This window comes from Chiloscyllium plagiosum, chromosome 6 (genome assembly GCF_004010195.1).
Source record: "Chiloscyllium plagiosum isolate BGI_BamShark_2017 chromosome 6, ASM401019v2, whole genome shotgun sequence".
NCBI classification, from domain to species: domain Eukaryota; kingdom Metazoa; phylum Chordata; class Chondrichthyes; order Orectolobiformes; family Hemiscylliidae; genus Chiloscyllium; species Chiloscyllium plagiosum.
In genome coordinates, this window is record NC_057715.1 from 53,266,130 (window position 1) to 53,279,344 (window position 13,215).

Sequence of the window (13,215 nt, forward strand, 5' to 3'; positions counted from 1 at the left end):
AAGCTTCTAGGAGTATCTGCCTCTCCCTATAGCTCTGCAGCCGGAACAGGACCGGGCGTGGACGCTGGTTCGAGCCGGGCCTGCGTATTGCGACCCGGTAGGCCCATTCTACCCTTACCTGGCCTGATCCAGCTTCCAGATTTAAAAGTTGTGGCAGCCACTGCTCCAAGAATGCTGTAAGCTGGCCTTCCTCTTCCCGTTCAGGAAGGCCCAGCAAACTAATATTTTTTCGACGACCTCGATTATCGAGGTCGTCAATGTAATTCTCTAAGGTCCCGACTCGCTGTTCGAGAGTCCAGACCTGATCCACGGCCGATTGAGCTGCAGTTTCAGAGGTCACGGCCTTTAACTCCACCCCTCCGACTCGGCGCTCAATTTCTTGGATGTCTCGGTCGTGCTTCTGCAGCGCGGCCGAGAGTGAGTCCCATCGATTTCGGGACTCCTCGATGAAAGCGTCGATCTTCACGTCCAGCTTGGAGATCATCTCTACAAGGCTTGTCATTGTAGGTAAGTCCCCTGGGGCGGCTGTGGACGCCTCTGCTGCAGCTGAAGAGGGTGGGGGAGGGGGTCCTGCTTGTTGAGAGCTGCGGGCTCCCTTCCCTTTAGTCATTTTAATTAAAGATTTGATTGTTTAAGTTTAATATTAAACAACTAATTAAATTATACGACTATTATAAATGATTTGGTGAGTGTGGTGGGGGTGGGTGACCCACTTTACCCAAGTCTTGGGAGGAGCACTGCAGACTCAGACTTGCTGGGTCGCCACCATCTTGGATCCCCCTTGGTTAGCGTATGTATAAGTTAAGTGCATGTGTAAGGTTACCCATTTTGGTTGCAACAGACAAATATCAATATTTTCTTCATGATGAAAGCTCTCAAATGGAACAAGTACTGATGCAATGATGTTTGAAAAGCTTTAGGATTGCTTAGCACCTCAACTTAATTCAGTTTTGAAAATTAAAATGTAAATTATAATACACTTACTGATCAGACATTTACTCATTTCTATATTATTAAAATCTCAGTTTATTAATGTGTTTTCTTTGCAGAGTGATAGGCAATATAAAAATAAAGACAAGGCTTGTTTCTTGAGGATAATATATACTTTCCTCAATAAAGTATGCATTTTTCAATAAAATTCAAGCAGTGGGCCAGCAGACTTTAAAAATAAGTCACTAACTTTTAGAGTTGGATATTCACTGATAAGTAGTCTATCATTGCATATCATAAAACATACATCATATCATCTGGGGCTAAGATGCCAAATGAGCACTTGTGGCAGTACAGTACTACATCTTTGTGGAAATCAACAGAGTAGAAACCATCGAATATCAACTACAGCCTATCAGATCTTTCCAACTCAATGTGAAGAAGCAAAAGGTAATTTATACCTTCCTTTGGGAAGGAAATAGAAAAGAGAAATAGGAGAAGGTGGTGGTTGGTATTAGCAAGAGATAAGTACAAAGCAACCAAAAAGAACCCACTCTACTCACTATTTAAAAAAAGACAGTAGGTTCCTCCAAGGTCAGCTGTGAATTTCATTGTCTGTTAATTTTTCTTAGATGTATTCCAATGTCCAGAAATACTTGAACTCAAACAGCAAAGGCAGCAGCTGCGCAGATTCACTGCTGCATCAGTCAGCAATGTAGGTTTCTTTCTCGCTCTCTCTCTCTCTCTCTCTCTCACTGACCATGTGGTCTCTTCCTTATTTTAAAAGTTCTGTTGTTTTGATCTTTTTTCCCCAAAGTTTGAAAACAATGCAACAGCTTGTCAAACAGCAACTACTGATCCTGGAATTTGAGGAAATCTCCTCCAACACCTAAAATACCTCAAAAAAGAAGCAGCTCTTACAACCACAATTTTTTTCCCATCCTCCATCTTGGATTACCCAGATCCCTTTAGGACCTCCTATGAGGCAGCAATGCTAATCACTGTTCTAATTTCAACTGCATATGTTTTGCCAGAATTTGCTGTTAAACGTACACTTTGACCAAGGTGAGCACTAGTAGTCTCACTATTATATTGTCACCATTATTTGGAATTCTACTTTACATCTATAACTTCATCACAAAAGATCAATGATCTTACACATTATTTCTCTCAGATACTGCCTGACCTACTCACTTTTTATAACATTCTCTGTTCTTAACTGCATATAAGCTAAAATCTATTTTTCTTTTTGTATTTGTGGTGAAACGGTTAAAAATTATGTCCCAATACATGTGTGAATCTAACCGGAATGGAGGTGTTGCTTAGTCCCGTGTGAATCTTATTACACACCTCCCCGTGTGAATCTTCTTATCTGTATGTAACCAGAATGGAATGTGTTTTTTAGCCTTGCTCTGCTGTTCACATGAATGTTTATATCTGGAAAAGAGTATATCAGCTGGAAAAGTCTCCAGTTCGGGGAGTCTGCTCCGGGGTTACGTTTAACCGCCGAGCGTGGGTTGTTGGCAACCGCTCTACGAGAACTGACGGCTCCCAGTTCCGGTAACATGTAGAGTGAGTATAAGCCAGACCCGTTGTAAGTATGAGACCTGGTTGTGGCGACGCTGCGGGGAATAAAATGCTCATATTCTAGCAGACTCGCCTCTTGGTCGTTTGTTCTGTGTCAGACTACTCTCCTACGAACCTGACCTTGAGAATTTTTTAAAACAGTATTTCACCAGCCTGGGTGATCCGGATATTTGAGAACGAATAATACTGTAAGAGATTACATTATACAGAGAGCTGTCGGGGCAGAGTCCTTGTGTGTACTTAAGGCTGAGATAGAAAGATTCTTGATCAGTAGGGGAACAAAGGTTATGGGGAAAGGGCAGAAAAGTAAACATAAAGAATGTCACATCAGCCATGATTCTATTGGAGCAGGTTTGAGGGGCTGAACGGCCCACGGATATTCCTATTTCTTATAGTCCATAGTCTCGCATTTCATCAAAACCAGAATTTAATTTTATCCATATTGTTGGGTGAAGAGCTCTCCTTACAGCAAGTAGATTCTTAATGAGAATGACCAGTTTATCAGCTCTCATAGCTCCTAGACTTGATCAATTACCACACAGGATGGCTCTTTCACTCCCAGAGGTCAGCCTGGAGACAGGAATGGCACTTAATGAGAGGGGATGATTGAGTATCCAAACTCTGCTCTCTTCCTACATGAATCAGAATTAAATTCTTGGTAGAAGGGCTCATGGCCTGACTTTCCTGCTCCAATATCAACTAAGGTCCTTAAATGGTCAATTAAGGACCAGGTAAGGTCCTCTGGATATATTGCTGGGATGAACTAGTGTCAAGTGGACCTAACGCCATGACCCTATTCAACTGCAGCAATGTGACTTTAAGATTGCCAATAGCCTGAAACTAGACACAGCAATTCGAGTCAGATTCAAGTAAGAAACAAATTTTACCCCAGGTGAATATTGAAAAGTGTTCAGTGAAGGATTAAAAATGTGCAATAACTCTCACAATGCAACATGTTTCAAGGGAAACCTAGAATGAATGTGGTATTCCCACTAGCTGCTTTCTTACAGGTAGCTTGTCACTTCATAAACGCAGGGTCAAGACTGAGATGCTGGAAAAGCACAGCAGGTCAGGCAGCATCCAAGGAGCAGGAGAATCGACGTTTTGGGCAAGAGCCCTTCATCGGGGAATTTTCACCAAGACAATCAATGCCTGATTGAGGGATTGAACATTGAGCAGAGGATGATGGCTAAGAGCCTTTCCTTTCACCTTCTTTCACTGCAACTACAACCTCCCTTACTTCACCTTGTCCTGGGACTTCTTCTGGCAGCAGCCAGGACCTCTTCCCTGACGTTGCTGAGTGCAAGAAATGTCAGCCTCTGATTACCTGGCAGCTCTCTGAGCAGGCCATCCACGTATGCGGTCTTGAATCAAGAGGAAGGCCCATTAGCGGCCTCACCACTGCCTGACCAGTGTGTAGTTCAGCAAAACCTCCCTGAAATATTTCTCCAGCCAACAGGCAAAATTCAATACATGACAACAAGATTCTACCCATAAAGCAAAACATCTTACTGCTGCCATTGAAGGGTTATTCTACAGTTACATTAGATGTTGGATGTGATGTATCAAAAATGTATGTGACAGTTAACATTGAAATTAATTGAAAGCAGTGTCAAAGACAGGGAGGTGAAGAAGATATTTAGCATGCTGGTCTTCATCAGATCAGGCAATGAGTATAGGAGTTAAGACATTATGTTACAGTTGTATAAGTCATTGGTGAGGCCGCACTTGGAGAAATGTGTACAGTTTTGGTCACCTTCTTATTGGAATTATCTAGTTAAACTGGAAAGGGTGCAAAGAAGCTTTACAAGGATATTGCCTGGACTAGTAGGCCTCAGTTCTAGAGAGATGTTGGCCAGGATAGAACTTTATTCCTTGGAACATAGGAGAATGAGGAGTGACCTTATTGAGGTGTATAAAGTCATGAGGGGCATAGATGGGATGAATGCACGTAGTCTTTTTCCCAGGGATGGTGAATTGAAAACTAGAGAGCATAGATTTAAGTTTGAGAGGGGCAAGATTTAAGGAGGACCTGAAGGGCAACTTCTACATGCAGAGACTGGTGCATATATGGAATGGGCTGCCACAGAAAGTGGTTGAGACAGGTATAGAAGCAACATTTAAAAAACATTTGCATAGATGGGAAGGATGAAGAAGGATATGGACCAAATGCGGGCAACTGGAACTAGCTGAGTGGACACCATGGTCAACATGGACCAATTTGGGCTAAAGGGCCCGTTTCCATTCTATATTACTTTAGGACTCTATAACTCTAATTGAGGTTGAAAATGTGAAATCAATAGGTAAATGTGTACTTTTGTAGAACAGCAAACTGTCCTACCAATGCATGAAATTTCTGAAGTTGAATCATCACTTAATAATCACAACAGACTTACTTACCAAAAGAAACTTGATATTTGTTAAGTTGAGTTTCATGCTGCTTGGCTTGTTCATAAATGACATTTGCATAGTTGGTCAATGCATCAGCATAATCTCTGCAATCAAATGGTATGATGATAGAGTCGGCTATCTCATAAACCAGTCCTCCTCGGATCTGGGCCACCGTAAGAATTTTCTTAAAGGTTGGGTCATAAAACCTCTCCACTATCTCAAATGTTTCATAAGCACTGTGATATACTGGGTAATTGCTGAATTTGGCAGTTCTCTGGAACACACAAGGAATACCAGATACAATTAGACAACATTATGAAGTGAGAATCAACTACATATTGAAAGCAAATCCATCTTCATCAATTCACATTTGTAAGGTCCAGACACTAAAAACATTTGAAATAATTACTGTAAATACTGAAAACGCTCAGCAGACCAGACAGTATCTTTGGAATGTAGAGGATAATATTGATATTTTAGGTAATGAGCATTTGTCAGAGCTGGAAGATGCTTCAGGAAACTGGAGACCTTGAGTCAAAGAAAAAAAAGGAAGAAAATAATTTGCCTATAATTAAGTGAAAGAGCATCATTAATTAAATGATAGAAATGAACATAGTATAAGACAAAGTAGCAACAAATAGATGAATATAATATGCTTCTGAGACCTGAGGATATCTAAATGGCTATTAAAGAGGAGCAGAAAGGAAGGAAAAAAACTTTAAAATGGAAACAAAGTGCAGATAGAGGCTATTTAAGCCCATTGAGTCTGCACCACTCCTCCGAAGAGCATCCCACCAGGACCCAAACCCCATCCTCAGGTAAAGCTCCCCTTTAAATATGCTGTTATTATCCTGTTGAAGAAAACCCAAACTAACATTCTGTTGGTGCATGTACTGCTCCATCTCTAATTTCACTTCCTTTCCAAAATCATTGATGATGTTGTCAACTTAAAGGATCTCTGCCCATCTTCCCTTGAATTTCATTTAAACTTTCTCCAAATCAGGTTTCTGCCTCTGTCACCATACTGGAGCAGAATTTAAAAAAATCAAAATCACTGTTAAGGTTGAGTCATATTTGACTTTGATGTGAGCTTTTGATCATGTCTCCACACTATCACTAAGAATGTTTAGTTCCAAATCATTGCCCATTCCTGCCCTCCACTAGTAAGACAACAAGAGGATTGGAGATCTGAGGCACAGAGAAAGCTGGTTAGGATACAGCAGAGGCCCAAAGTACAGCAAGAGGAGCAGAGGCCTGAGAGCATGGTAAGAGCAGCAGAACCTCAACAACATTCTGGGAGTAACAGAAGCCCATAAGTGTTCAGAGAACTGTAGCCACAAGAGCCCAGTGAATGTAGCTCAGGCCCAATGTGGAATTGTATGAAACAGATAGTTACATAATGGGAAAACTGGCTAAGCCAAGGTTGTAATACAACACCAGACAAGACTATAACAAAGGTCAAAGCAGGTTTTGGGAAGTCAATATGATAAACCTCGGAAGTAATAACACAAATCACAATTCAATGTACTGATCTAATAGATGACTAAACTCCCATGATAGTTATTGATAGCTATTGATAAGTTTTAAGTATAAGGATTCCTGCTCTTCTGTCTGTAAGCGTGAACTTGTGAAACAGACTCAGTGCTGTACTCAACTCTCTCTCTTTTCCAAGTTAAGCCAATCTGCATGCAGTTTCCTTATTAATAAAGGCCAATTGTTTTGTCAGACTAAGTTTTGTTGAAATTTTGTTGAGTTTGTTTAGCTCTCACAGTCTCACAATGCTGTAGTTATTTTTAATCTATTTCAACATCATGAGCACAGTGACAGAGACAGAGACTAAGAGTAAAATGAGATCAATTGAAGCTTGAAGGTGCAGTTGCAGGAATCATGATGAGTGGCTATTCGCATCTTCTTTATGGTCACAGAATATCCTTGGTGAAAGTAGTGAATGTTAAAGGTGATAAATAGAGTTGTAAACAAAGAAGTTGCTTTGTCCTGAAAGGTGTTGCATTTCATGAGTATTTTTGGAGTTACGGTGATCCAAACAAGTAGATCTATCATAATCCTGTCTTGGATCTTGTAGACAGTGGACTGGCATTGGTGAGTTACTACCACAAAATTTCTAGCCTTTGACCTGCTCTTACAGCTATAGTACACATATGGCCATTTCAGTTCAGTTTCTTGGTCAATAGATACCCCCGGGATATTAATAATGGGGTTTCAGCATGTCAATGTTGATGGAAATCAATGCAATTCTGATGAACCACACCTGCATTAAGTGTCTGCAATACAAGGAATGTGGGCTCACAGTTGCTGAGTTGGGATCTAAGCAGACATTACAATGCATCAGAGATACTTTGATCAAGACTCATTCACATTTCTTAGGTTAGGTATTAGTTTAGATTTGGTCACAGCCAAAGACAGGAGGATGTGGCTGTGGATGAGGGAGGTATTAGGATCATGCATGCAATAATGTAGGAATCTCATTTGTCCAACAGGTAGAAAGATCTTGCTACCTAAGTGGATGACAACAAACACTGCAGAGTAGATGAGCAACTGAACATGGTCCTATGGTACAGCAAGTTATTCAAGTAAATGGGAGAGTTGACGAGAATACTATAAAATACCACAGAAAAGCAATTAATTCTTGATTTAACTATGTTCATACCAATAGAAAATTGGTTGATGCAAATCTCTGTTTTGATTTTAACACCTTAACAAACTGTTGACTTTATTAATTGGTAAAATTCCATTGGCAATGGGTGCCTGTATTTGATATTTACATTTGAATAGAAACAAGAAAAGGTAACTTCCCAACTATACCTCAATGTAAAGGACAGTCAAAATACTGGTCTCTGTGAAAATTATCAATACTATGTTTGATATAGATGTTTTATCAAATAAATAGTTCATCATAAAAATGTTGAAATTTCAGTAGATTTGAAACTTTAAAAAAAAACTATTTGGTGCAGTTTGTGAAATCATGCAAAAAGTAGTTAACTTTGAGCAGCAATTAAAATATGATAAAAGCATAATGAAAAGAAAAGATCAGGAAACATGCAGCAAAGCTCCAACAATTTACTTTCATGTACCTTTTGGATGCACTCACCCTGTTCTTTGTATATCGTACACGGCCAGAGGCAATGCCAAGTCGCTGAAAATAAGCTTCAAAATCACTGCCAGATCCCAGTTTTCTTATCCTAAATATATTAATAGATGAGAATAATTGTAAAACCTGTAATTTAAAGAAATCTTACAATACGTGTTGTGCATCTAGTAATTTCAACATGTCAATAGCTTGTTTGACTTGTTCATTTTAAGCCAGTCAGCAAAATATTTGAATGAGACAAAGAACTTTAGGTTGGATTTTCCGAGAACTGGAAATCTCAGTTTGGTTGCCATTCCGGCCCCTCCTATGGTTTTTTTAAACTACAGAAGGGGGCTGTATGTATCTGACTGCTGATTCTGGGTCCAGCAGCAAGGTGGTCGGAGTCTAATTGAGCGGAGCTGGCAGAGAATTGGGTCAGATCTGCGAAAGGAGGAGAAGACAAGTTGGTTCTGGTCCAGTGAGCTAGGGAATTCCGTCAGGTCTTGACATTTGCATTTGAACAGGAACAGGGGAAGGTAAATTGCTAACTTCACTCAATTGCAAAAGGCAATCAAAATGGAGGTCTCTGTGAAAATACTATGCTCCGCCTAGATGTTTTGTCACACCAAATTAAATTATTCAATATAAAAACAACTGTTGAAAGTTTCTTTTTGGAAAATACTTTTTGGTACAGTTAGGGAGGTTGGGTCTGGTCTAGTGGACAGTATCAAATTGGCTCCCTAGGGTGAAAGACGAGAGAGGAGGTGGAGTTCAAATGTGTGTCACATCAGGGTTTGGGATTTGATGTAGGGAGGTGTAGCTGAGTGAGGTAAATAAGGATACTTACTCAGGAGCATGTATTTGTTAGTCTAACTTGTTCTGAAAGGCTTTTTTTCACTAAATTTCATCAGGAACCTCAGAAACATCTAATTTAAATATGGATTTTCTGGTGGTTCCAAGCAGGGAGGGATTACCCAGTAGAATTTGGATATTTCCTTCAAGCTGCTTTGATTTTTATTCTACAGGTTCCCCATGCACAATTCCCATCTATGCTGGAAGCAACAACTGAATGGTCAGCAGAAAATGCAGGCCAGTGCCAATTTTTAAACTGTTAATATGTACAGAACAATTCTACTGATAAGTTCGTTAATTATACAAGTTAACTTCTGATTAACAGCCTTTCTGTACTTAACAGCAAATGCTATGAAAGTGATAATAGTATTTTAGAGAAATGCAGATTTCATCTATTAACAGCTTGATGTATTCTTTGCTTATCCAAAAACAGTAAACCAAGATGTCCGATCAGATATTCCTTTTAATAATACCTTGGAATCTAAATAACTGAACAGACTTAGAGAGATAAAATTGCAAAATAACTAACATCAAATTCAATGATGGTAAGTTCATTATAGCATCAGAAATATAAATTACATTATAAAATAGTATTAAATGTAACAATGGTGTTGAAAGTACATATGAAATGTTAAATACAAAGTTTATTAAAAAGTCAGCTACAAACAAAAGAATAAACTACTTGAAGATGGAATTAAAATGTAATTTTTGCACACTGAACCGTTTTGGCAAAATAATTAATAGATACCATAACAAAAATATGTATATAAAGTCATTTGTATAGAACTTGAATATTGCTGAAAAAAGGCACATTTTGTCAAAGCATTTTCTTGCACTCATGAGGACATTTCCCAAGAATAAAAACTTAAGGGGAAAACGAATATTTATATTCCATGATAGTGCTGATTAGTTGGCAATTGCACTCTGATTGGCAGAGGTCATGCCATGGCAAAAATATCCGTTAATGTTGATTCAAAGTTAACAGCCAGGCTAAGTTAAATTTTAAAACAGACAGGTTGACAGACAGATTGGTCAGGATATTTCTCAGAAAAATGAATCAGCAAATTACTGTTATCTATTAAATTGAGACAGGTGCAGGATATGCACATGTTCTTTCAATTTGCAAAGTTGAGGACCCCGTATATTAGCATAAGTAGCTTCCTGTATATTCAAGTGCCCTACAGTGCAAGCCCAAATGGCAGTTCTAAATTGGTTCTCAGAATAATTCCCGGTCAGGGAACGTATTTTTTCCATGCTGTACATCTCTATGACTCTATAATTCATCACATATTCAGAAATATTCAGCAAATGCTCAATTGAAAAATCACATCTGTTCAACACTTTCGCAAGTTCAGGTAGACAACCCTTTACCTGAAATCCTAAAATTCAAAAGGCTCCAAAGTTTGAAGGCTTGTTTGTGAAGTTTGTTTTCTCATTAACAAGGTTGTTTGGCATACAAACAGTTAATCCAAGCCACACCCACTCGATGCGTGTCACTTAGATGTGATGGGGGGTATGGCCCAGCACAGCCAGGCCTCAATTCTGTCTCAAGGCCTGTTTACTCAGTGAGTCTGCTCCTCCAGTAATATTTCTTAAAATTTCACCATCAAACTGTCTCTTATTCTGAAATTTGAAAAATTCTGAATTCTGAAAACCAGCTGGTCCCGAGCATTTCGGATAAAGGATTGTGCACCTGTACTGGCCAGTACAACTGTTTGGGTGTTTCTTGTCAACAGCTGAAGGGACATACTGTTTGATACAATCTGTCAATCTCTGGGACATGCTCTACATACCTGTTATCATATTGGCTCCAAATTCATATACCACGTTTCTGTATATATCATTACTATTGCAGAATGCCCTTTTTGGTTTTGTTAATGATTGGCGGTATTAGCAAGATAGAGTGAGACGATCCAAGTTCTAGGAAGAAGTTGTTGTGATGATAATCATTGGGGATTTTAAATCTACCCACGGCATTGAAAAATCAGATTGGCAAAGGTAGCCTAGATGAAGCATTCAAATGATGATTCACAGGATAGTATCTCTGCACAGCATACTTGGAAGCAGGGAGCAGGCAATTGTGCAATTAAACAAGATTAATTAATTAAGTGCTTCAGTGAAGGTACTCCGAGGTAGCAGTGATCTTAACATGATTAAATTTTACAGTGAGTTTGAGGGAGAGAAGAGTGGTCTGCGATGAGTATGTAGGATTACTATTAGGGGGCCCCTACACCACTACCACGAATGACTTCTTGCATTATCATTTATCATCTTGACCCCAACCACTTCTACCTTGAACTTGAAAAATCCCTTTCTATTGTGCAATTACCATCATTAATTAACAAGACCACTACTCCATGTTTACCTAGTTTCCTAGATCCTAAATGTCCTCTGTCCTTCAATATTCAAGTCCCACTCCTAATCATTTGGTGGCCACATCTCAGTAATGGCTACAGTACTTATTTATTTATGCTCTCAATTCATCTGGTTTGTTTATAATGGTATGTCTTGCCAATCATCATCAATCACTTTCCAGGCAGTGAATAATGTGGGGCATTGTGAAACGTTTGGGAGAATCGCAATGAGAACAAAGTCTCAATTTCCAAACAGGTATTGAACTGCAAGACAGGATTCTCACTAATGAGCAGCAAGAGACTTAGTTCCCTGTTTTAACATATATTAACATTTCATTATTGGCTTATCTTCCCCTAATTTATATGCAATTTTCCTTTCTCCCAACTCATAGATAGAAAGTAGATAGTGATAATTCCTGACATGAAAGTCAGAGCGGTTGCCTAGTAACTTCTGGTCAACGCTTGCTACTCTGACTGTCCATCTTGAACACCAAACACCAACATCTCAGAGAAAAAATGAGGACTGCAGATGCTGGAGAGTCACAGTCGAAAAGTCCGGTGCTGGAAATGCACAGGAAAATCGAGGTTTCAGACATAAGGAAATGGCTTCACCAGGAAGGGCTTAAGCCCAAAACGTTAATTTTCCTGCTCCTCGGACGCTGCCTGACCAGCTGTGTTTTTCCAGCACCACACTTTTTGACACCAACATCTCAAGGCACAAACTTGAGCTTTGCGCACACACATACTCCCATTCAGGAATATTGACCTTGGACACGTAGAAGCCTCAACATCAGTCAGGCAACTGGATATTTATCAGTCGGGGCTGTGCATCCAAATCACTCAAGGGGATCTGCCATGGTCATTCCTGAAGGTTTATCCACTAAAAGTCAAAGAGATTATCAGGAGCCATGGCTACAAGAAAGCAGTTAGAGAACTCAACTGCAGGGTTTGGAGGCTGGGACAACAAAATGGGACAAATGTGAAGGGGACTGCAACTTAACACTTAAAGAGGCAGTGACAGTACAGCTCGAGAAGGCAATGGGTTGACCTGCTATGCTTGGGCTTAGAGGCAAACTACGGAAGTGAGCAATTAAAAAGATCAGTGGGTTGAGAACACGAGGGTAGTTCAAAGCCCTTGGGGTTCATGAAGAGGGCTACTGTTAAAGGAATGCATACACGTGGGGGATCATCAATGTGCCGATTGTACCAAAATCAGTAGCTGGAACTCACAGAATAGGAGTTCCCTAATTGGGACTCTTAATCTGGTTCAATCAGGGAGCCCTGCCAGAGATTCTGGCACACTGATAGCTGACTAAAGATGCAGTAGGAAATTCATCGACTGTTCATGTGTAAGCAAAGGGTGCCCAAGCTTCACGGGACAAAACTGATTGTGAGAGTTTCACCTGGTGACGGGTTGCCTGGCTTTGTGGAGTTATTCAGTGGTGACGAGAGTAAAGTACATTCTTGAAGAAACTTAAGTGCAATGGTTGTCTTTGAGTTGGGGTAAGCATTTCTAACATCATGAGGTAAAAACTTTTATCTACCCACCTCCATAACCAGCGCTCCTCAAACATTCCAGAAGATTCCCCTGGCTGGTGACGGGTTGCCTGGCTTTGTGGAGTTATTCAGTGGTGACGAGAGTAAAGTACATTCTTGAAGAAACTTAAGTGCAATGGTTGTCTTTGAGTTGGGGTAAGCATTTCTAACATCATGAGGTAAAAACTTTTATCTACCCACCTCCATAACCAGCGCTCCTCAAACATTCCAGAAGATTCCCCTGGCCTCGGAAACACCATTAGCCATGCGGCTGATGCAGCTACCACCCCCACGCTGATTGATGATGTCACTTCTGCCCCCATCATGGCCACTCCCACAGCCACTTCCGGCCCTCACATCACCGCCGATGCCACACCCTCAGTGACTTCCGCCACCCCTACTGCCGTGTCTGCCACCACTTCCGACCCCACCAGCGCCACTCACCTGCATTCTGCTGACACGCCCCCCACAGACCCC

At 40.3% G+C, this 13,215-nt stretch overlaps 1 protein-coding gene across 3 annotated transcripts in view; it reads right to left on the reverse strand.

Annotated features, from left to right (window-relative positions):
• The window catches only part of naalad2 (N-acetylated alpha-linked acidic dipeptidase 2), a 186,077-nt gene that overhangs the window by 29,241 nt on the left and 143,621 nt on the right, over nucleotides 1–13,215 (reverse strand). For all 3 annotated transcript variants that reach the window (XM_043691544.1, XM_043691543.1, XM_043691542.1), the window contains 2 exons: nucleotides 8,018–8,108; nucleotides 4,918–5,182 (listed from right to left, as the gene is read on the reverse strand). In XM_043691544.1, the coding sequence (XP_043547479.1) occupies nucleotides 4,918–5,182; nucleotides 8,018–8,108 (356 nt within the window). The remainder of the gene's footprint in view (nucleotides 1–4,917; nucleotides 5,183–8,017; nucleotides 8,109–13,215) is intronic.